The sequence below is a fragment of the Rhinichthys klamathensis genome, unplaced genomic scaffold, assembly GCF_029890125.1.
Source record: "Rhinichthys klamathensis goyatoka isolate OS25496 unplaced genomic scaffold, OSU_Roscu_1.1 h1tg000105l_1, whole genome shotgun sequence".
Taxonomy (NCBI): Eukaryota; Metazoa; Chordata; class Actinopteri; order Cypriniformes; family Leuciscidae; genus Rhinichthys; species Rhinichthys klamathensis.
In genome coordinates, this window is record NW_026606644.1 from 840,482 (window position 1) to 865,000 (window position 24,519).

The window sequence follows — 24,519 nt, forward strand, 5'->3', positions numbered from 1 at the left end:
ATACTGTTGTTGTTGCTGGGTTGGTTTGCCTTTAGTTGTTTGGACACATTTCACAAGGGTTTAAATGTTTTTGTGCTTTGGAAAGTGCAATTAAATGCGGAAAACCCTTAAAAAGGTCACTTTGATTCACACACACACAAACACGCACACAGACAGACAGAGACACGTTTGTTTTTCTATCTTCACTGACTTCTGAGCTAATGATATTTTCTGTTCTTTACCTCTAAATCTACTCCTCACATAAACCATTCTGCTTTTTTTACTTTCTCATTAAGACATTATTTAGTATGTTTTCAAAGGAGTTTTCCTCGCAGAGAGCAAACATTGGCAGGACCCTACAACGTAGGTGAAATCAGGTTTAACTATCCTTGTGGGGACAAAACTTGACCCACATACACACATGTACACATTGTGCTGGATGAACTTTAACCCCTGGTCTCTACTGAATCATTAGAGATGCATGAGTGGCTGTTCATCAATATCACTGATGCTGGTTTGTGGGATAGGGAACACAACCCCTCGTATACTCGAACACACATCCACAGTCTCGTTATTCCAGCACCATTATGTTGAAAGGCTTTTAAAAAGATCGCAGCCATATGGTGTATTTCATCCATCCATGAACACTAACGTGCTAAACTATTTACAAACAGTGCGACATGTACACATCATATGTCAAACATATGTACATTTAAAAGAACAGTCTGGAAATGGCTTCACAACAGTGGTAGTGCAGCATGCAGTGTAAAAGCTTTAACATAGCCACAAGAAAACCGTGACTTTACCACATTTAGGGGTGGAGTGTGAATTATACGATAATGTATAGGAATTAACTTTAGTTAACAGAGCTTCTAAGGGTAATGTTTTCTCATGCTGCAACCTGTTGAGGTGACTCTCATGCAACCCGAATGATCTCTTAGTGCAGTTAGCCAAACATCAAAATCTTAATGATTATTTTTTAATGACGCAGGACAACTTTGTATATGTAAATCTATTTCATGCCCACATAACTTCTGTAAGATACCAGTTTATGCATTTAAAACTAGTATATGTAGAGTAGTTTTTGTTATCATTTTGTAATTTGTTATCATTTACTCACCCTGATGTCGTTCCAAAGCCGTACGAGTTTCATTCATTTTCAAAACACAAATGAAGATATTTTTCGATCGCTTTATATGATGAACAGATTGAATTTAATAATTTACTCACGTGTAAACATTGACCAGCGAACATAAACCGAAGCTCAAACGTGCAGAGTAACGAGACAATGAACCTCATTGGTTCTTGCGGAAGCTCAAACGTGCAGCGTAACACGAGAATGAACCTCATTGGTTCTTGCAGAAGCTCTAACGTGTTGCGTAACACGAGAATGAACCTCATTGGTTCTTGCAGAAGCTCAAACGTGTTGCGTAACACGAGAATGAACCTCATTGGTTCTTGCAGAAGCTCAAACGTGCTGCGTAACAAGAGAATGAACCTAATTGGCTCTTGCTGAAGCTCAAACGTGCTGCGTAACTCGAGAATGAACCTCATTGGTTCTTGCAGAAGCTCAAACGTGTTGCGTAACACGAGAATGAACCTCACTGGTTCTTGCAGAAGCTCAAACGTGTTGCGTAACACGAGAATGAACCTCATTGGTTCTTGCTGAAGCTCAAATGTGCTGCGTAACACGAGAATGAACCTCATTGGTTCTTGCAGAAGCTCAAACGTGCTGCGTAACACGAGAATGAACCTCATTGGTTCTTGCAAAAGCTCAAACGTGTTGCGTAACACGAGAATGAACCTCATTGGTTCTTGCAGAAGCTCAAACGTGTTGCGTAACACGAGAATGAACCTCATTGGTTCTTGCAAAAGCTCAAACGTGTTGCGTAACACGAGAATGAACCTCATTGGTTCTTGCAGAAGCTCAAACGTGCTGCGTAACACAAGAATGAACCTCATTGGTTCTTGCTGAAGCTCAAACGTGCTGCGTAACACGAGAATGAACCTCATTGGTTCTTGCTGAAGCTCAAACGTGCTGCGTAACACGAGAATGAACCTCATTGGTTCTTGCAGAAGCTCAAACGTGTTGCGTAACACGAGAATGAACCTCATTGGTTCTTGCAGAAGCTCAAACGTGTTGCGTAACACGAGAATGAACCTCATTGGTTCTTGCAGAAGCTCAAACGTGCTGCGTAACACAAGAATGAACCTCATTGGTTCTTGCTGAAGCTCAAACGTGCTGCGTAACACAAAAATGAACCTCATTGGTTCTTGCAGAAGCTCAAACGTGCTGCGTAACACGAGAATGAACCTCATTGGTTCTTGCTGAAGCTCAAATGTGCTGCGTAACACGAGAATGAACCTCATTGGTTCTTGCAGAAGCTCAAACGTGCTGCGTAACACGAGAATGAACCTCATTGGTTCTTGCAGAAGCTCAAACGTGTTGCGTAACACGAGAATGAACCTCATTGGTTCTTGCAGAAGCTCAAACGTGCTGCGTAACAAGAGAATGAACCTCATTGGTTCTTGCAGAAGCTCAAACGTGCTGCGTAACACAAGAATGAACCTCATTGGTTCTTGCTGAAGCTCCAACGTGCTGCGTAACACGAGAATGAACCTCATTGGTTCTTGCTGAAGCTCAAAAGTGCTGCGTAACATGAGAATGAACCTCATCGGTTCTTGCTGAAGCTCAAACGTGCAGCGTAACACGAGAATGAACCTCATCGGTTCTTGCTGAAGCTCAAACGTGCAGCGTAACACGAGAATGAACCCCATTGGTTCTTGCAGAAGCTCTAACGTGTTGCGTAACACGAGAATGAACCTCATTGGTTCTTGCAGAAGCTCAAACGTGTTGCGTAACACGAGAATGAACCTCATTGGTTCTTGCAGAAGCTCAAACGTGTTGCGTAACACGAGAATGAACCTCATTGGTTCTTGCAGAAGCTCAAACGTGTTGCGTAACACGAGAATGAACCTCATTGGTTCTTGCTGAAGCTCAAACGTGTTGCGTAACACGAGAATAAACCTCATTGGTTCTTGCAGAAGCTCAAACGTGCTGCGTAACACGAGAATGAACCTCATTGGCTCTTGCTGAAGCTCAAACGTGCTGCGTAACTCGAGAATGAACCTCATTGGTTCTTGCAGAAGCTCAAACGTGTTGCGTAACACGAGAATGAACCTCACTGGTTCTTGCAGAAGCTCAAACGTGTTGCGTAACACGAGAATGAACCTCATTGGTTCTTGCAGAAGCTCAAACGTGCTGCGTAACACGAGAATGAACCTCATTGGTTCTTGCAGAAGCTCAAACGTGCTGCGTAACACGAGAATGAACCTCATTGGTTCTTGCAGAAGCTCAAACGTGTTGCGTAACACGAGAATGAACCTCATTGGTTCTTGCAGAAGCTCAAACGTGTTGCGTAACACGAGAATGAACCTCATTGGTTCTTGCAGAAGCTTAAACGTGCTGCGTAACACGAGAATGAACCTCATTGGTTCTTGCTGAAGCTCAAACGTGCTGCGTAACACGAGAATGAACCTCATCGGTTCTTGCTGAAGCTCAAACGTGCAGCGTAACACGAGAATGAACCCCATTGGTTCTTGCAGAAGCTCTAACGTGTTGCGTAACACGAGAATGAACCTCATTGGTTCTTGCAGAAGCTCAAACGTGTTGCGTAACACGAGAATGAACCTCATTGGTTCTTGCAGAAGCTCAAACGTGTTGCGTAACACGAGAATGAACCTCATTGGTTCTTGCTGAAGCTCAAACGTGCTGCGTAACACGAGAATGAACCTCATTGGTTCTTGCTGAAGCTCAAACGTGCTGCGTAACACGAGAATGAACCTCATTGGTTCTTGCAGAAGCTCAAACGTGTTGCGTAACACGAGAATGAACCTCATTGGTTCTTGCAGAAGCTCAAACGTGTTGCGTAACAAGAGAATGAACCTCATTGGTTCTTGCAGAAGCTCAAACGTGCTGCGTAACACAAGAATGAACCTCATTGGTTCTTGCAGAAGCTCAAACGTGCAGCGTAACACGAGAATGAACCTCATTGGTTCTTGCAGAAGCTCAAACGTGCTGCGTAACACGAGAATGAACCTCACTGGTTCTTGCTGAAGCTCAAACGTGCTGCGTAACATGAGAATGAACCTCATTGGTTCTTGCTGAAGCTCAAACGTGCTGCGTAACATGAGAATGAACCTCATTGGTTCTTGCTGAAGCTCAAACGTGCTGCGTAACACGAGAATGAACCTCATTGGTTCTTGCAGAAGCTCAAACGTGCTGCGTAACACGAGAATGAACCTCACTGGTTCTTGCTGAAGCTCAAACGTGCTGCGTAACATGAGAATGAACCTCATTGGTTCTTGCTGAAGCTCAAACGTGCTGCGTAACATGAGAATGAACCTCATTGGTTCTTGCAGAAGCTCAAACGTGCAGCGTAACACGAGAATGAACCTCATTGGTTCTTGCAGAAGCTCAAACGTGCTGCGTAACACGAGAATGAACCTCACTGGTTCTTGCTGAAGCTCAAACGTGCTGCGTAACATGAGAATGAACCTCACTGGTTCTTGCTGAAGCTCAAACGTGCTGCGTAACATGAGAATGAACCTCATTGGTTCTTGCTGAAGCTCAAACGTGCTGCGTAACACGAGAATGAACCTCATTGGTTCTTGCTGAAGCTCAAACGTGCTGCGTAACACGAGAATGAACCTCATTGGTTCTTGCTGAAGCTCAAACGTGCTGCGTAACACGAGAATGAACCTCATTGGTTCTTGCTGAAGCTCAAACGTGCTGCGTAACACGAGAATGAACCTCATTGGTTCTTGCTGAAGCTCAAACGTGCTGCGTAACACAAAAATGAACCTCATTGGTTCTTGCAGAAGCTCAAACGTGCTGCGTAACACGAGAATGAACCTCATTGGTTCTTGCTGAAGCTCAAATGTGCTGCGTAACACGAGAATGAACCTCATTGGTTCTTGCAGAAGCTCAAACGTGCTGCGTAACACGAGAATGAACCTCATTGGTTCTTGCAGAAGCTCAAACGTGTTGCGTAACACGAGAATGAACCTCATTGGTTCTTGCAGAAGCTCAAACGTGCTGCGTAACACAAGAATGAACCTCATTGGTTCTTGCTGAAGCTCAAACGTGCTGCGTAACACGAGAATGAACCTCATTGGTTCTTGCTGAAGCTCAAAAGTGCTGCGTAACACGAGAATGAACCTCATTGGTTCTTGCTGAAGCTCAAACGTGCAGCGTAACACGAGAATGAACCTCATTGGTTCTTGCAGAAGCTCAAACGTGTTGCGTAACACGAGAATGAACCTCATTGGTTCTTGCTGAAGCTCAAACGTGTTGCGTAACACGAGAATGAACCTCATTGGTTCTTGCAGAAGCTCAAACGTGTTGCGTAACACGAGAATGAACCTCATTGGTTCTTGCAGAAGCTCAAACGTGTTGCGTAACACGAGAATGAACCTCATTGGTTCTTGCAGAAGCTCAAACGTGTTGCGTAACACGAGAATGAACCTCATTGGTTCTTGCTGAAGCTCAAACGTGTTGCGTAACACGAGAATGAACCTCATTGGTTCTTGCAGAAGCTCAAACGTGCTGCGTAACACGAGAATGAACCTCATTGGCTCTTGCTGAAGCTCAAACGTGCTGCGTAACTCGAGAATGAACCTCATTGGTTCTTGCAGAAGCTCAAACGTGTTGCGTAACACGAGAATGAACCTCACTGGTTCTTGCAGAAGCTCAAACGTGTTGCGTAACACGAGAATGAACCTCATTGGTTCTTGCAGAAGCTCAAACGTGCTGCGTAACACGAGAATGAACCTCATTGGTTCTTGCAGAAGCTCATACGTGCTGCGTAACACGAGAATGAACCTCATTGGTTCTTGCAGAAGCTCAAACGTGTTGCGTAACACGAGAATGAACCTCATTGGTTCTTGCAGAAGCTCAAACGTGTTGCGTAACAGGAGAATGAACCTCATTGGTTCTTGCAGAAGCTCAAACGTGCTGCGTAACACAAGAATGAACCTCATTGGTTCTTGCTGAAGCTCAAATGTGCTGCGTAACACGAGAATGAACCTCATTGGTTCTTGCTGAAGCTCAAACGTGCTGCGTAAGACGAGAATGAACCTCATTGGTTCTTGCAGAAGCTCAAACGTGTTGCGTAACACGAGAATGAACCTCATTGGTTCTTGCAGAAGCTCAAACGTGTTGCGTAACACGAGAATGAACCTCATTGGTTCTTGCAGAAGCTCAAACGTGCTGCGTAACACGAGAATGAACCTCATTGGTTCTTGCTGAAGCTCAAACGTGTTGCGTAACACGAGAATGAACCTCATTGGTTCTTGCTGAAGCTCAAACGTGCAGCGTAACACGAGAATGAACCTCATTGGTTCTTGCAGAAGCTCAAACGTGCTGCGTAACACGAGAATGAACCTCATTGGTTCTTGCTGAAGCTCAAACGTGTTGCGTAACACGAGAATGAACCTCATTGGTTCTTGCAGAAGCTCAAACGTGCTGCGTAACACGAGATTGAACCTCATTGGTTCTTGCAGAAGCTCAAACGTGCTGCGTAACACGAGAATGAACCTCATTGGTTCTTGCAGAAGCTCAAACGTGCTGTGTAACACGAGAATGAACCTCATTGGTTCTTGCAGAAGCTCAAACGTGTTGCGTAACACGAGAATGAACCTCATTGGTTCTTGCAGAAGCTCAAACGTGTTGCGTAACAAGAGAATGAACCTCATTGGTTCTTGCAGAAGCTCAAACGTGCTGCGTAACACAAGAATGAACCTCATTGGTTCTTGCTGAAGCTCAAACGTGCTGCGTAACACAGGAATGAACCTCATTGGTTCTTGCAGAAGCTCAAACGTGCTGCGTAACACGAGAATGAACCTCAATGGTTCTTGCTGAAGCTCAAACGTGCTGCGTAACATGAGAATGAACCTCATTGGTTCTTGCTGAAGCTCAAACGTGCTGCGTAACATGAGAATGAACCTCATTGGTTCTTGCTGAAGCTCAAACGTGCAGCGTAACACGAGAATGAACCTCATTGGTTCTTGCAGAAGCTCAAACGTGCTGCGTAACACGAGAATGAACCTCACTGGTTCTTGCTGAAGCTCAAACGTGCTGCGTAACATGAGAATGAACCTCATTGGTTCTTGCTGAAGCTCAAACGTGCAGCGTAACACGAGAATGAACCTCATTGGTTCTTGCAGAAGATCAAACGTGCTGCGTAACACGAGAATGAACCTCATTGGTTCTTGCTGAAGCTCAAACGTGCTGCGTAACATGAGAATGAACCTCATTGGTTCTTGCAGAAGCTCAAACGTGCAGCGTAACACGAGAATGAACCTAATTGGTTCTTGCAGAAGCTCAAACGTGCTGCGTAACACGAGAATGAACCTCATTGGTTCTTGCAGAAGCTCAAACGTGCTGCGTAACACGAGAATGAACCTCACTGGTTCTTGCTGAAGCTCAAACGTGCTGCGTAACATGAGAATGAACCTCATTGGTTCTTGCTGAAGCTCAAACGTGCTGCGTAACATGAGAATGAACCTCATTGGTTCTTGCTGAAGCTCAAACGTGCTGCGTAACACGAGAATGAACCTCATTGTTTCTTGCTGAAGCTCAAACGTGCTGCGTAACATGAGAATGAACCTCATTGGTTCTCGCACGTCAAGTAAACATGCTTGAGCTTCTGTTTACCATAACTGATGTGTGAGTTGATGATTGTTCAAATGTGAATAAAAGCCTAACTTAAATCTGATCATCATATAAAGTGATCGTGTCTATTCAGAAAATTTGGACTAAACCGCTCAATTCATATGGATTAGGCTAGTTTTACGATCTCTGTCTTTATGGACTTTTTGAAGCGTCAAAGTGGTAGCTGCATAGCTGTCAATGGAGGGACAGAAAGCTTTCAGATTTTATCAAAAAGATCTTCATTTGTGTTCCGAAGATGAACGAAAATCTTACGGGTTTGGAACGACATGAGGGTGAGTAAACAATGACAGAATTTACATTTTTTTTTAGGGAACCCTTTAAGACTCCCCTCACCAGGGAGGATCAATTAAGTCCTTATTAGAGCAAGTCAAGTTTAGTTAGTGTCCTCCTACAGTCATTATTCTTTAGCTTTTATACTTGAAAGATTAAAATCTCAAGAATAAAAAATTAAATAATGGTATTTACTGTATCAAAATAATAGCAGTGGAATAGCATATATTAGGCTTCACTGAGAAAAAAAAAAAGAGTTGTTCACATTATGAATGTATCATATGGACCAGTGGCACCAGTGGACGTATAATATATTTAATGTGGCACAGAAAACTGTTCTTATGATGTTCATAATCATGAAACCTGGCAAAGTCATTTGAAATTCAACTGATGTGCATTTTTTTGGAAGGCAAAGTCTCAAAGCTAGTTTATGAGCTAAATGCTGATTGTGCTGTTATGCTCTAAATGAGCATGCATGAAAGAACATAAATGTGTCGTACGGTGTATGTCCAACTGAAAACGAACCAGCTGATATTGCTTAAATTGGTACAGTGTAATTGGGGAGGGGGCGTGTGCTTACCCTCAGCAGGGGCGGAGATTAAAGGGCCAGGTTCCTCTGGAAACGAGCAGGCAGCCAATTGGAGGACAGCAAAAATCCGTAAGAAGCAGGGGGTCAGGGTCGCCATGGCAGCGACACACCAGAGCTGTGAAGGCAGGAGAAAATAAATGGTTAAGTTATAAAAATGGTGAAAATAACACACCACAATGCTATAGTGAGTTGCTGTGATCTACATAGGCAGCACCCTTCTAATTCAGCACCCTAACAGACATAAAACCTCTTAAATGGCTGATTTGAAACGCTATTTATGGACAGCAACTCTGTTCAGAGTTAGTGAAAGCATGAGAGACTTGATTAACAATCACAAATTCCAAGTTTGATGTTAGCTTGTTGCTTTGCTAAGGGGTTAATGCTCTAATAAGCACAATAATAACAGTAATATCACACGCAAATATTGCATGCAGTCGGAATGCAATGGAAATGGAATGGAAATATCTATCAATAGTTTCAGTATTGAACAAAAATATACATGCTAACTGTTCGGAACAACCTTCATGTCAGACACAGACCCATGATGCCTAAAAAGTAGCCTAGGTAGTAGGGTTGGGAATCGAAAATCGATTCGAATTCTGGAATCGAATAGTTAGGATCAGGAATCGGATACTTGTTATACAATTAAAATGTAGATTCCTTTATCTTATCCTTAATCATTCAAGCACAAGAAGCTGTTTTCTGCAAAAACGTGCGCACACAAAACCGCCTCTCATACTGAATAGTGTGCCGTGTCTTTTTGCACTTGAACGGACAAATGAACACACAAGTATGTCAAAATATCCTCGTAAACACAATCGGTAATGTCTTTTTATTTCTGCGATTGCTAATTTGTTTATTTGTTCTTTTTTAATTACTGAGTTTGTCTTTATTTATGATTGAAATTTATAGTAGTTAGGCTAGTTGTTTTTACTATGGTATTTTGAAACCATAGGCGTGAATTGAAATTAGGAATCAATAAGAATCAGAATCGATAAACAGAATCGGATTTGTTGAAATTCGTATGATACCCAACCCTATGATGTAGCCAGCAGCACATCAGATTTTGGAGCTAATAATATGACAAACAAACAGTCTCTGAATAGATAACGGTAAAAATGATTAATGATACAAAGGAGTATCAAACATCCTGAGTGTTAGTCATGCTTTGTGCCCTTAATTACTTCATAGCATCATATTCTGAAATGAAACTATGCACAGATGACTCCAAATGAGTGTGAGGCAAAACAGAAGCCCTTTTTTATTTGGCATTTATTTGGGCACTTCACGAGGAACAGACTACTTACAAAAACCACAATACCTGTCTGTAAAGCAAAACAGACTTGCACGATTTTATCGGGTGTTAGGAAACCGTCTGTCTACGAGTGAGCGTAAGTGGGGCATAAAACTGTTTAACAAAAGCTTTCATCTCCGACAATCAGTTCTTCCTTCGGACAGAAACCAGATGCGAGTCTTGAGGGCTTCTCTTTCACGGACAACCCTCAATTACCGTACCGTCCTGAGACCACACAAACACACTCGCTCAAAGACACACTGCAATTCATCTTCAGCACCTTTTTCATTGAGTCTGTGGAGGAAGGAGTGGCCAGTGGCTTCCAGAACGATGCCACCATCTGCTCTTTTCTTTCCCGCACTCCTTTTTCATCTGTCCCTTTCTTTATTTCACAGCATGGTTGCGGTAATTGGATAATTTATGAGCGCGTGTCAACCTCACCACTGCAGTATATTACTGACACAAACACACATGCAACAGGGTGAACCATGGTCAAGCAACATACATCACATTATCTCAACAGCCTCACAGAACCATTGACTTTCATCATAAAGCAAATATATAGTTTGTTTTATTTTTACATGACGTGTAGGAGCGGGTGAGGATGCTTAGACAGAAGAGAGTGTTTGAAGAATATGAATTTATAAGAATCATTTTGTAGGGGGTAGAAAGATGGTCAGTTTTAAAATCAAGAGGGGATGTTGAAGAAATCAGTGGAAAACCCTAAAATACAGTAAAAATGGTAATACTGTGAAATATTATTGTGATTTAAAGTGTTCCCTTTCGAGGGAACTCCAACTGCGTCGAATGACACTTTGGGGGAACGCCCCTCAGCGTAGCGCCTCTGAAGTATGAATGAAACTGAGCCGATCTCTGATTGGTGCAACGTCATGACGTGATGTGTGACGGCACATAGGCGGAAGCTATAAAGGCAGCCGGCACACATAAGTTGTCAGCTTTCTGTTCTTCAGCAAGCGCTCTATGTCAAACTGTCAGTCTTATTTGGTGTTGTTTGTCCCATAAGAATTGTCCTAAATTATTGCAATATGGAATCTAGTGGCTCGGATCTCGCGTTTGCCGAGGCAGCGTGTAGATTACGGGTCTACTCAGCAATAAAGATTCTGTGACTGAGATCTCGCGTTTGCCGAGGCAGCGCGTAGATTAAAGGTCTGCATTGCAATTCAGAATCTAGTGGCTCGGATCTCGCGTTTGCCGAGGCAGCGTGTAGACGGGTCTACTTTTGCAATAAAGATTCTGTGACTGGGATTGCGCGTTTGCCGAGGCAGCGCGTAGATTTAAGGTCTGCATTGCAATACAGAATCTATAGTGGCTCGGATCTCGCGTTTGCCGAGGCAGCGTGTAGATTACGAGTCTACTTTGCAATTAGATTCTGTGACTGGGATCTCACGTTTGCCGAGGCAGCGCGTAGATTTAAGGTCTGCATTGCAATAAAGAATCTAGTGACTCGGATCTCGCGTTTGTTGAGGCAGCGCGTAGATTCGGTCTACTCTGCAATAAAGATTCTGTGACTGGGATCTCGCGTTTGCCGAGGCAGCACGTAGATTTAAGGTCTGCATTGCAATAAAGAATCTATAGTGACTCGGATCTCGCGTTTGTCGAGGCAGCGCGTAGATTCGGTCTACTCTGCAATAAAGATTCTGTGTGGGTGTGAGGCATGCACAGATCAGCTCCTGAGGGCGCTGGCTGTGTTCATTGAGAAATATCTCGACGCACACACAGCCGTGTGTTCGGGTGTTTCAGCCTCGCGCTAGTCGCGCCCATTGACTTTCTTCTCGAGAGATGAAAGCCAAATATATTGTGAATGGCTCGAATCTCGCCGTTGCCGAGGCAGCGCGTAGATTGCGAGTCTACAATAATAGGGACACACAGGGAAATAATACTGTTTTGTGCGATGCATTCACAGTCAGCTCCTGAGGGTGCTGGCAGTGTTCATTGAGAAATATCTCGACGCGTAGGCCTACAAAATTAACCATGCGCTGTCGGATGTTTCAGCCTCACACCTGTTGACTTTCTTCTCGAGGGATGAAAGCCAAATATATTGTTACCGCTCGATTCTCGCGTTTGCCGAGGCAGCGTGTAGATTACGAGACTGTAATAATATTAAAACAGTATTTTTTGGTGAAAGAGTACCGCTTCTAGAGCCCCTCCTCAAGGAGCTTGGGGGCATAGACGGCACTCTCAGGCGAAGCCTCAGCCTAAACAGTGCGACCTGAGGGTCGTCCTGCAGGGTTTGAAGGCTTCCTCAAAGAGGTCCTAGCCAGCCTAGGTTCTCTGCGGGCGGCCCCACCCGTGGTGGAGCGACCGAGGTTGTCTCTTTCGCGGAGCCCGCAGGAAATCGATGTTGCTCTCCCGCCGTTAAACACGCTTCGGGACACATCGGTATCCAGCGAACGCAGGCTGCACTGTCCGCCCCACAGGCTTGCGGTCAGGCAGCATTCGCGTCCGCCCATCGAGAATCGTTTTCGGTTCAGCCCTGCCGGGAATCCGCTTCAGGGGGCCGAGAACGAATCCCGATTAATACCCGAAGCCAGGCTCGAGAGCCTGGTTCCCTTGGTAAAATATTTCGATGCATGGAAAAATCTGGCGAATATTTCTCCTTGGGCCCTGCGCACCATTCAAAATGGGTACAGGCTGCAGTTCAGTTCCCGCCCACCCAGATTCAACGGGGTGGTCTGGACTGTAGTCGACCCAGTGCAGGGTCGGGTATTGGAACAGGAAGTAAACTCCCTGCTGGCAAAGGAGGCTATAGATCGTATTCCTCCACCGGACAGGGAGTCCGGGTTTTACAGCCGCTACTTCATAGTTCCCAAGAAGGATGGGGGGTTGCGTCCAATAATAGATCTCAGGCACCTGAACCGTTCTCTGAGGAGATTCAGGTTCAAGATGCTCACTATTCCCATTATCGTGAGTCAAATTCAGTCCGAGGATTGGTTTGTCACGATAGATCTAAAGGACGCATACTTCCACATATCCATCCTTCCATCTCACAGGAAGTTCCTGAGGTTCGCTTTCGGGGGCGAAGCGTACCAATATCGGGTTCTTCCGTTCGGCCTAGCTCTCTCCCCTCGCACATTTACCAAATGTATGGATGCAGCTCTGGCATCGCTGAGGCTTCAGGGCATCAGGGTGCTCAATTATATCGACGACTGGCTGATTTTAGCACAGTCAAAGGAGCTGGCGGTTCGGCATCGAGATGTCGTCCTCGCCCACATCCAGAGCCTGGGGTTGAGACTCAACACGAAAAAGAGTGTGTTGACACCAGCCCAGAGAACTACGTTCCTGGGAGTGGTGTGGGACTCGGTCACGATGCGGGCACAATTGTCTCCCGCGCGGATCGAGTCCATCCTGACCACAGTGTCCAGGATAAGGCTAGGCCAAGCCATCACTGTGAAGCACTTCCAGAGAGTGTTGGGGCTCATGGCAGCAGCGTCCAGTGTCATTCCATTCGGCCTGCTGCACATGAGGGCCCTTCAGTGGTGGTTAAAAACCAAGGGGTTCTCCCCGAGGGGAAACCCGTTCCGCATGATCAGGGTTACGCGCAGATGCCTTCGTTCCCTATCTATGTGGAAGAAAGCTTGGTTTCTGTCCCAAGGGCCAGTGTTGGGAGCGTCATGTCGCCGGAGAACCGTTTCGACAGACGCCTCCCTCACGGGCTGGGGCGCGGTCATGGACGGCCGCTTTACGACAGGCCTATGGCAGGACCATCATGCCTCCTGGCACATAAACTGCCTGGAGATGTTGGCGGTGTTCCGAGCTCTGAGGAGCTTCCTGCTGGACCTCAAAGGTCATCATGTCCTTGTGAGGTCAGACAATATGTCGGTAGTGGCCTATATAAACCATCAGGGGGGTCTGAGGTCTCGCCCTCTATGCAGACTGGCGCATCAGATCCTCCTGTGGTCCCAGGGGAAGTTGTTGTCTCTAAAAGCAACATTCATCCCGGGGAGTCAAAATCAGGGAGCAGACATCCTGTCGAGACAGGGGCTGAGGCCCGGGGAGTGGAGACTCCACCCCGAGGTGGTGGAGTCAATATCTCAGAGGTTCGGCCCAGTGGAAGTGGACTTGTTCGCGTCTCGAGAGACGACCCACTGTCCACTGTGGTTTTCCCTCACCCATCCAGCCCCGCTGGGGTTGGATGCCATGGTGCAGACGTGGCCGAGGCTACGTCTGTACGCATTTCCCCCGATCGCTCTGCTCCCGGGAGTTCTAGAGAGAGTCCGTCGCGACGGGATCAGTCTACTGTTGGTAGCCCCGTTGTGGCCGGCCCGAGTATGGTTCTCCGACATAATTTTGCTCCTGGACGGCCCTCCATGGGAGATTCCCATCAGGAGGGACCTGCTGACACAGGCAGAGGGCTCAATATTTCACCCTCGGCCCGAGTTATGGAAACTGTGGGTCTGGCCCCTGAGGGGGCACAGTACCTAGAGGCCGGCCTATCAGCTGGAGTAGTGGAGACCATACTCAGCTCTAGAGCTCCATCCACGAGGAAATTGTACGGCTTAAAGTGGAACGTCTTCACCGTTTGGTGTAGGGAGCGTGAGGTGGACCCAGTTAACTGCCCAGTGGCTTCAGTGCTGGAGTTCCTCCAAGATCGCTTCTCCACTGGTCTTACCCCGTCCACACTCAAGGTGTACGTGGCTGCCATTGCGGCTTTCCACGCTCCTCTGAGTGATGGGCCTCTGGGGAGACACCAATTGGTCGTACGTTTCCTCCGTGGGGCTTGGAGGATGAGACCTGCGGCTCGTACCAGGGTTCCCACTTGGGACCTGGCAGTGGTTCTCGAAGGGCTGGCCGAGGCCCCCTTCGAGCCACTGGAGTCGGCTGAGGCCAAGAACCTTTCGTTGAAGGTGGTCTTTTTGTTGGCCATTACTTCTCTGAGGAGGGTAGGAGATCTCCAGGCGCTCTCCATATCTAACGAGTGCCTGGAGTTTGCTCCAGGCAACATTAAGGCCATTCTTCACCCTAGGCCCGGCTATTTGCCTAAGGTGCCGTCCAGTGCGGCACGGCCTACGGTTCTGCAGGCTTTTCATCCTCCACCTCACGTGACGGCGAATGAAGAGAGACTTCACATGCTCTGCCCTGTCAGAGCACTGAGTATTTACATTCAGAGGTCCTCTTCATGGCGGAAGTCGGACCAGTTGCTGGTGTGTTTCGGGTCGCCCAGAAAGGGGCTTCCCGCCTCAAAGCAGACCATCAGCAACTGGATTGTCCAAGCGATTTTCACGGCCTATCAGGTGCGCGGTATGCCTTCACCTTTGGCCGTGAGGGCTCATTCTACCAGAGGCATGGCGTCCTCTAGAGCCCTTCTCGCGGGGGCCCCCATCCAGGAGGTCTGCGATGCAGCAGGATGGGCTACCCCTCATACCTTTATTAGGTTTTATAGTTTGGACATTCCGTCTACACCCGGCTCTCTTGTGCTCGCGTCCTAAGTGTGCCTGTGAGCAGCTTCACACTAGGGCAGGCAGGGCGCGTTGTGGCGTAGTGGGTACTCGTTCCCCCAAAGTGTCATTCGACGCAGTTGGAGTTCCCTCGAAAGGGAACATCCTCGGGTTACGACTGTAACCCTTGTTCCCTGAGAAGGGAACGAGAACTGCGTCCCTTGGCCACGCCTTCCCCTGCCTGGGAGCGCTTGCTTCATCACAGAAGCTGACATCTTATGTGTGCCGGCTGCCTTTATAGCTTCCGCCTATGTGCCGTCACACATCACGTCATGACGTTGCACCAATCAGAGATCGGCTCAGTTTCATTCATACTTCAGAGGCGCTACGCTGAGGGGCGTTCCCCCAAAGTGTCATTCGACGCAGTTCTCGTTCCCTTCTCAGGGAACATGGGTTACAGTCGTAACCCGAGGATGTTTTCTATATTAATATCTTTAAAAATGATGCAAAGCAGAATTTTCAGCATCATTACTCCAGTCTTCAGTGTCACATTATCCTTCAGAAATCATTCTAATATGCTGATTTGCTGTACAAGAAAATTGTATTATTCTCATCAATTTTGTGCTGCTTAATATTTTTGCGATTTTTTTTTTTAGGATTCTTTGATGAATGGAAAGTTTAAAAGAACAGCATTTCTTTGAAATAGAAATCGTTTGTAACAACATAAATGTCTTTACTGTCACTTTTCACCAGTTAAATGCATCCTCGCTGAATACAAGTATTCATTTAATTATTAAAAATATGACTTTCAACAATGTACAAAAAAAAGCTTGTTTGCAAAGTTTGCAGTTTTGAGTAATAATTGTATAACAATATTACTCAGGCAGTCCATGGACATGCTATTAAAAGGTATAGTCTGAAAGACATCATTTCATCATTAATACCTACAAAAACATATATATAATGTCGGCACACCACGGCTCCAAAAATATAGATATTTGCCACCAAAAATATAGAAATTTATTGACAGAATCGATATTTTAGGCAATTTAGCCAATTAAGCCACTTTGAGCAATCCGCCAGTGATGTGCATGCTTTTGTTTTGTGTTTGTATCATTAAAGCCAAAAAACCTGATCTGAAGCATTTTCATGTCAGCGACGGTGAGGATTTGTTTGAGACCTCTCGCAATTATCCCTTCTTCTACTTTCAACAGGCCTGTTCAACAATACATGTATTACCACTTAAATGAGATGAAACAATGAATACTGTAATTAAGACATCTCTCAGGATGACGGTAATGAAAGAGATGAGAAACTATCGGAAAGAACTTTAGATGCCTTTGGTGAGAAGTTTCCAAATGAATAGCAGCCTTTTGAGGGTTTCAATTCATAATGAATCTCAATGTCATTAGAGAGAGAATGAGCAACTCTATTAGTCCATTAGCACAAGGCGCACATGCACACAGACACAATGTTTATCCACTGCACAAATAAAACAAAGGACATTGTCAAACACATTACTTTAAAGAGGCCACATCCTACACGGTTGTATGTACAGTGGCGCTGCAAAGACAAACATCACAATTACTGCAGCACCAACTTGAGGTTAGGGATATGAACAAATCACCAACCCTAGGTATTAAACTTCAGTGTGTAACTCATCCTGTATTGTTTGTGCAGCAACTGTCATGAATGATACCTCAAACAGTGCAGCTTGTTGAAGAAATGTGCGCTATTACTTTTCTAAGTGAAAACCACACACATCACACTTGCATTGTGGTATCATGCTTTGAACAGGCAACTACTAAAATGTTTTTGGTAAAAAAAAAAAAAAAAAAAAAAAATGGGGGTAGGGGGTAATTTTACCCTCTAAATGACTTCTGTTTTAATTGGCTAAAAATGCCATGTGACATGAGAAGTTATGCAACTTTGAGTTTGCAGTGCTGCAGTGACAGTCAAGTCTAGTTTACATTTGAAAACATTTCAATATTAGTCTTTTGCAAAGTCTGCATTATATTGTGATCACAAAACAATATGCAGTTACATCCATGAAGATTTCTAGTGCAGATTAATTTCAGTAAATGGTCTGACTGGACTGAGCTTAATTTATTCAATCAAATGCAGAGTAAAAACAGTATGAACGTATTACAATTTAAAATAACTGATTTCTATTTAAATATATTTATAAATGTAATTTATTCCTGTGATGCAAAGCTGAATTTTCAGCATCATTACTCCAGTCTTCAGTGCCACATGATCCTTCAGAAATCATTCTAATATGATGATTTGCTGCTCAAGAAACATTTCTTATTATTATCAATGTTGAAAACAGTTGTGCTGCTTCATATTTTTATATGAACTGTGATTTATTTTTCAGGACTCTTTGATGAATAGAAGTTCAAAAGAACAGCATTTATTTGAAGTACAAATCTTTTATAACATACAGTCTTCACTGTTACTTTTGATCAATTTATTGCATCCTTACTGAATAAAAGTATACTTTTCATTAAAAGAAACCTCAAACCTTTGAATGCTAAAGTCATTGTCTACATCAAACTATTGCACTTCAAAGGAGCCACAAAAATCAGTTGCTTTTAATGTTATGAACCCTTTAATTTGAAAAACAAAATCGTATTTAACAAAACTGTGTGTGTGTGTGTGTGTGTGTGAAGTGTGTGTCTGTGTTTACAAGCGGTTTATAAGGGGCACTAAAAGGACAAAAGAACTGGTGGCACACAGAGCTCTTAAATGCTTCATATATCTCCCAAAAAAACCATTCATTGTCTAGAGCCTTCAAAACTGCTCTCTCTCCCTCCATCTCTCACTAATCTCCTTCATCCCCCCGTCCCACTTCAGACTGAACCCCTGTGCCCGAAGGAAAGGTCAGAGGTCAGGATAGGTATCCTCCCATCGGGTCTTGCAGCAGAGAGCACGTCTCTAGTACAGAACGCGTCTGTAATTTAGTTTAAGGAGGTCGTGACCGAGCCACAGACACATTAGGTTTTGTGATAGCTTTAAATTAAACCTAATAAGCAGTGATACCACCTCAATTGTTCCTTATTAATGGAACACACACACACGCACCTCACAAACTCTCTCGCTTCCTTCCTCTCTCACACACTCAGTAACAAGGCCTGAATAACACAGGGACGGTCCAAGTCTTTGTTGGCAGGCTGACGGCGCTAACAGCCATTAAAATGAAATGCTTTAAACAGCGGTCAAATACACAGTGGTTGGAAATCCCTCATAGATGCCCGTCCAAAGCAAATGACGTGCGCAACATTTACAGAAAACAATGACTGGAAAGTCATTGAGGCCAAGCTTATAGTGTACCCAAGGGTGGAAGTTTTTCTATATATATATATAAAGTTTGGGGTCAGTAAGAGTTTTGTTTTATTTTTTAAGAAAAAAGAAATTGCTATTGTTTACTAAAGGGGTCCTATAATGCTTTTTTACCTTTTCAACTTTAGTTAGTGTGTAATGTTGCTGTTTGAGCATAAAAGTTCAAACTTATTTTAAACACCGTTCCTGAACATCATAACCCCAACGTTTATCTGTGTGCTGCACATTTTATAGAGAACAGCTTCCAGAACCCAAGAGGCTACGCACGAAAGCTTCTCCTGAAATGGAGCAGTTCCAACTTTGTCGGGACAATCAGTTGTTTGTGGATCACAAATTGTAAGTATGTCTTATTATTTGTTGTTGCGTTTTCTATTAACAGTTCCAATTATGAGTTTTATGCTGTTGCTACGCTCTCCTGCTAGCCAATAGTAGTGTTAATATACTGTTCACTGTACCGTTAGTAAGCTCTTACTTTTTAAAGACGGTTCACCGCCCCTTAGGAAAATGAATTACGCAAAAATAAATCCAAACCACTCTGAAACGCCCTGTGAAATGCAAAGTCTGTGCGTGAAATCCGTTCTGGACGATCCTCTTGTTTGTTAATTGAAATTGACGCCATCCTTAATATTTACACCTGAGCAAATTAAACTTGCGGTTATGGAAAGGGCGGGGCATTTCCCGTACGCTAAGCAAAGCCAATCACAACACACTGGGCCAGCTAACCAATCACAGCAGATTTCGTATTTCGGAGGGAGGGGCTTCATCGAAACAGGAACTGAACGAATCGTTCGAGCCAGACTCTGGAGAGAGGTGCTGTAATAATGTAAAATATGTGAAAAATAATGTGTTTTTTGAACAATCAAGCATGAAAGCATATTCTAGTAGGCCCACACCCCAAAAACAAAATCAAGTGTTTGTAAAAGGGCATAATAGGACTGCTTTAAGGATGCTTTTAATCAATCAAAAGTGTCAGGAAATACATTTACCCAAAAAATTCTATTTCAAATAATTTTATTTTATTTCTATTCATCAAAGAATCCTGATTTGTTTTAAATCAAGGTTTCCACAAAAATATGTTTTCAACATTGATAAGAAATGCTTCTTGAGCAGCAAATCATCATATTAGAATGATTTCTGAAGGATCTCTGAAAACTGGAGTAATGATGCTGAAAATTCAGCTTTGAATCACAAGAATAAAATAAATGTTGTTATATATTCAAATACAAAACAGTTATTTTAAATTGTAATAATTTTTCACATTACATTTTTTTTTCTTTGTTTTTGAGCAAACTAAGTTGCTTTGCCATCTACTTAACTGTAATATTGTTTAAAATGTATAAATTTTTCACGATTCATGCATTTAATTAATTTCAATTCTGTCTTAATTAAGATGGAAATTGTTATACAATGTTATATAATTGCATACATGATAATTAAAAAATATTCCCCCCCCCCCAAACAGACACATGAGACAGTGTTCCCTTGGTTCTTGTCAAGTATGTAAAGTGTTCCAAATCAGTCATTTTTGAGGTCCTTTTTTCATTTAGGATGCTGTCTTAGAAGACAGCAGCCTTTCTAGGCAGTGTAGCAGCTTGTTTGGAACAGAGCCATAAAATTATCTCACCATACTACCGTTATTTTGTGTCCTATGCATATGATAACATCCAAAGAGACATTTTAGGGGGTTCATAGATAAACATTGCTGTGAGCGGGCTGTCCAAACAGTTCAGCGCCATTAGCGTACACACTCAAGATCACCAGATTAATCTGATGTATTGGAACACTTTATCTCAGGACTAAGCTAAAACCAAATAAACACCTGAAAATATAATTGATTCTTTTATCAATGCCCTTCTGATAATTACAATGACCTCCTTCTAGTCATTTGCGAAAAAGTCTGAAATCTTCCAAAACACGTCTTCGCAGGTCAAAAAGTCGAACCTCAACATTTGTCAGACAAATAAAACAAACCACACCGACTGGCACGCAGACGCCCTGCTGTCCGCAAACAATCCGTGGAGTGTCGGGTGGCATTCAAACACAAACCAGGAGACCTCGATATTTTCCTATCGTGCCCTTTGAGGCTTGCTTTCGGGCCTCCACAAATACACACAGGATGTCATATCTCAGCAGGGTCTGTGCTATCTCTCCGCGAGCTTCATCCTCTCCGCCGGTGACCTCTTTACATGGTCTGTGGTAGGTGAAGTTTAATGCTGTGGAAACAACCACAGCTCTGTGTTTAATGGAGACGGAGAGGAGAGAGAGGGCAACGTTCTTGTTATTTTAATGAAGGAATAATGAATGGAGTGAGATAACCTAGTGAGATATCACAGATTAGGAGGAAAATGGCAAGAATACATACTGTACCACACAATGCTGCTGCTTTGCCCTATTCCCATTATAGTCTCTCTAATGAGGGAGTTCTACAGGAATCATATAAGATGGATTTTAACGCTGAAAAGAGGGTAATATATGTTCTGCCCAATGGAGAATCAGAAATCTTGAAGCCCCTCTGTGAAATATTAAGCAGCACAACTGGTTTCAACATTGATAGTAATAAGAAATGTTTCTTGAGCAGCAAATCAGCATATTAGAATGATTTCTGAAGGATCATGTGACACTGAAGACTGGAGTAATGATGATAAAAATTCAGCTTTATATCACCGGAATAAATTACTTTTTAATAATATTAAAAATATAACTTTTTTACTGTATTTTTCATCAAATAAATGCAGCCTTGTTGAGCATAAGTACGGAAGCGTATTACATTCACTTGAGGATAAAAATCTACTCTGTTTTTCTGAATTAGCGAGTTATTTATCTCAGAATTACGAGATATTTTTTCATGAAAAAAAAAAACGTTTTTGCTCTGTTTTTCTGAATTAACGAGTTAATTATCTCAGAATTATGAGATCAATTTTTCTTGAAAAACATTTTTTTTCACTCTGTTTTTATGAATGAATGAGTTACTCATCATTTTGAGATATTAAGTCATTACTGTAATTCAGAAAAACAGAGCAAAAACTTTTTTCCATGAAAAATTATCTCGTAATTCTGAGATAATTAATTCGTTGATTCAGAAAAACAGAGTAGATTTTTTTTCCTCAAGTGAATGCAATACGCTTCCGTACATAAGAGACTTATTTCAAATATATCAAATACAGTATATATATATAAATTTTAACCACAAATTTCTAATCGGGAGTGTGTTTCTTACATACATTTACAAATCCTGTTGATTATTGATAGGCCTATATGTTTTCCACATTTTCCACTTTTCAGAGGTTAAAGGCATGGAAGGTGATTTGTTCCAGAAACATTTTCTGTTATGCTGGTTGAAAGTCTCTTCAAATCCTGATAGCAATCACTAAGGCTACATTCAGACTGTCAGTCCAAAAGATTTTTGTGCATATCCGATTAAAATCCGATCAGATTTAACTAGTGTGAGCAGCCAGAAGTCACACGAAATGTTTTTTTTTTTTTTTTTACAAAATCCGTTTGGAGCTACATTCATATGTGGTTTGAAATCCTATTCAAATTACATTTCTGGAAAACCATTCTGAACAGTTGCGATACACAGTGTGGACATCAATAATTTTAGATCAGATTTCAATTGGATGCACAAATAATCGGATTTGGATTGACAGTCTGAACGTAGCCTAAGTTAAGTGGTCTAAATGTATTTATATGTGTATATCTCGTCTGTGGAAGGTGTAGGACCATAAAATGTTCGTCCAATCATTGCATTCAGTCCGAATGCAATGGTACGATGTCCTGCCTATATACATATGTATTTCCATAACTCCGCACACCGGCTCACGCAGACATCACACGTCATCAGTGTGTTTCATGCTCTGCAGAGTTAGACAGACGTCAGTCACTGAGCACCGCAACAGAAACAGCAGCCGCCTTATACTGTTCCTCCTGAACCAAAGCAACCAGTTCACGCCATACTGTCATTTGGAAGAGATGGAAACCAGTGACGTTATACTCGGAGCGGTTCGTGACTCGAATTTATGTGTTTCAATGGCAACACTATCAATGCCGAAATGAGTCTGCAGCAGTCAGGTGATGCAGGTCAGAGCTCTTTAAGTTGTTAATGTTCATTATTATTGTAATGTAATGTGCTTTGAGACATGTTTAACGCCGTCTCTCGTTATGCTTTGGTTTGCTCCCTGCTAAGTGTTCATGGAGACGCTCTGAAGGGAGGGTGGGATCTTATGCTTTAAAAGCAATCTTGCTATTGCTAGCCTCTACCTTTAACTCTGTATCCATTTTAAATCTCTATCAATAAAGAACAGTGACCGAGGGACTCACACATAAACAAAGTTAAAGCTGCAAACAGGACACTGGAAACCACTGGTGAAAGCGTCAATAATCAAAACGGTCAGATAACTAAATAAAAACAATACCTAGATATGAAAACACTCTTTATCACTTCCACAAATAGGACCCAAGGCAAAAACTACAACTGTGTCATCATTTATTCACCCTCGTGACATTTTATCCTTGACACACACACACACACACACACACACACAATTTTGAAGATAAAAATATAGCTGAAATCGTCCTTTCCACAGAACCATTTAAATCTCATTTACACGTTTTAGGTGGAATAACCCTCTAAATGTGTCTGCGGATCCATTATGTGTGTTTAGAAGCAGATTTATTCAGTAATATATTTTCCAATAGGAATCATCAGTGTTCAGAATTTCAAACCGTGTATATGATGTGCTGATTGTGATGAGCACATTAGAATTCTCTCTAACGCAGGTCTGTCACCTCCAGCCGGAGTCCAACGGGACTCACTCAAATTAGAGTCAAATACGGTGAGTCATACAGAATAATACATCCATAAACACAGATGGATGGATGGGTGGATAGAGAAGGGGAAGAGAGTGGAGTGTACATGAGGAATTGCTGTATAGTTGCAGAGAACACTTCACATAAAAATTACCAAGTTTTATAGTGGTGCTTTCTAAAGCAAGGGCTATTACATTAAACTTTGATGTGTAGCCCACAACCGCATAGCAACCGCTTAGCAACCGCATAGCAACTCCCTGGCAACCACAAATTAGCATCTTGTCAGTGAGTTTTGCTTTTGCAAAAGCCACTCACATGCTCCTCAGGCAATGTAAAAATGTATCAATACCACATGTATCAGTGATTGTTTTGTCATGTAAACACCATGATAATCATTAAGTAACATAACAAGTTTATATCAAAGTACATTAGTATATGCGGTACCACCTCAGTAGCTTTAAGTAAAGTAAATGTGTGCATGTTTGTACATCATTGCTCGTGTTTTCATATAGAAAGACAATAATGAGACACCTTGTCAAATGAAGGGAAAAAGGCAACAGCAAACTCATCAGTTTTCCTGCCAAACACGCCGTCTCTCACTCACGTACACACATGCAAATACTGTTTTCCTCATCAGCATACTCCAAACGTATACAACAACACAGCGTTACACCTTTAGCGTCTGTAGGAATCCATTAAAACCCTGTAAAGCTGTATGCACACACACACACACCCTCTATCGTCTATTGCCACCTATTTTTCGGTCATTCACACACTAAACATTTTCTAATTTGTGTTACTCTTAAAAAAGGTCCCAGCATACAGCTACTTTCTCACATCTGTTATGATTCATAACTCAGTCATTGTCTAAATTTATATTTAAATGTATAATGCATGCTCCTCTACATTCAAGAGGACAAGCTGAGTCTATATATGGCCTTTAATGTGGCACAGATATGATATATGAAGTCTTATTACAGCACAGCTTGCAGTCTAAATCACAGTGTCTTATGTAAGCTTCTTTAATATACTTTATGTAATATTGGACTCTCAAAGCACATTGTAATAACTACCCTGTCATTTTATGGAGTGCATATGTGAGAAAAAC

General features: G+C 42.9%; 1 protein-coding gene across 1 annotated transcript in view; it reads right to left on the reverse strand.

Annotated features, from left to right (window-relative positions):
* sema6ba (sema domain, transmembrane domain (TM), and cytoplasmic domain, (semaphorin) 6Ba) overlaps window positions 1-24,519 on the reverse strand; it is a 166,188-nt gene that overhangs the window by 64,622 nt on the left and 77,047 nt on the right. The window contains exon 2 of the mRNA XM_056253452.1: window positions 8,565-8,688. Within this exon, the coding sequence (XP_056109427.1) occupies window positions 8,565-8,670 (106 nt within the window). The 5' untranslated portion in view covers window positions 8,671-8,688. The remainder of the gene's footprint in view (window positions 1-8,564; window positions 8,689-24,519) is intronic.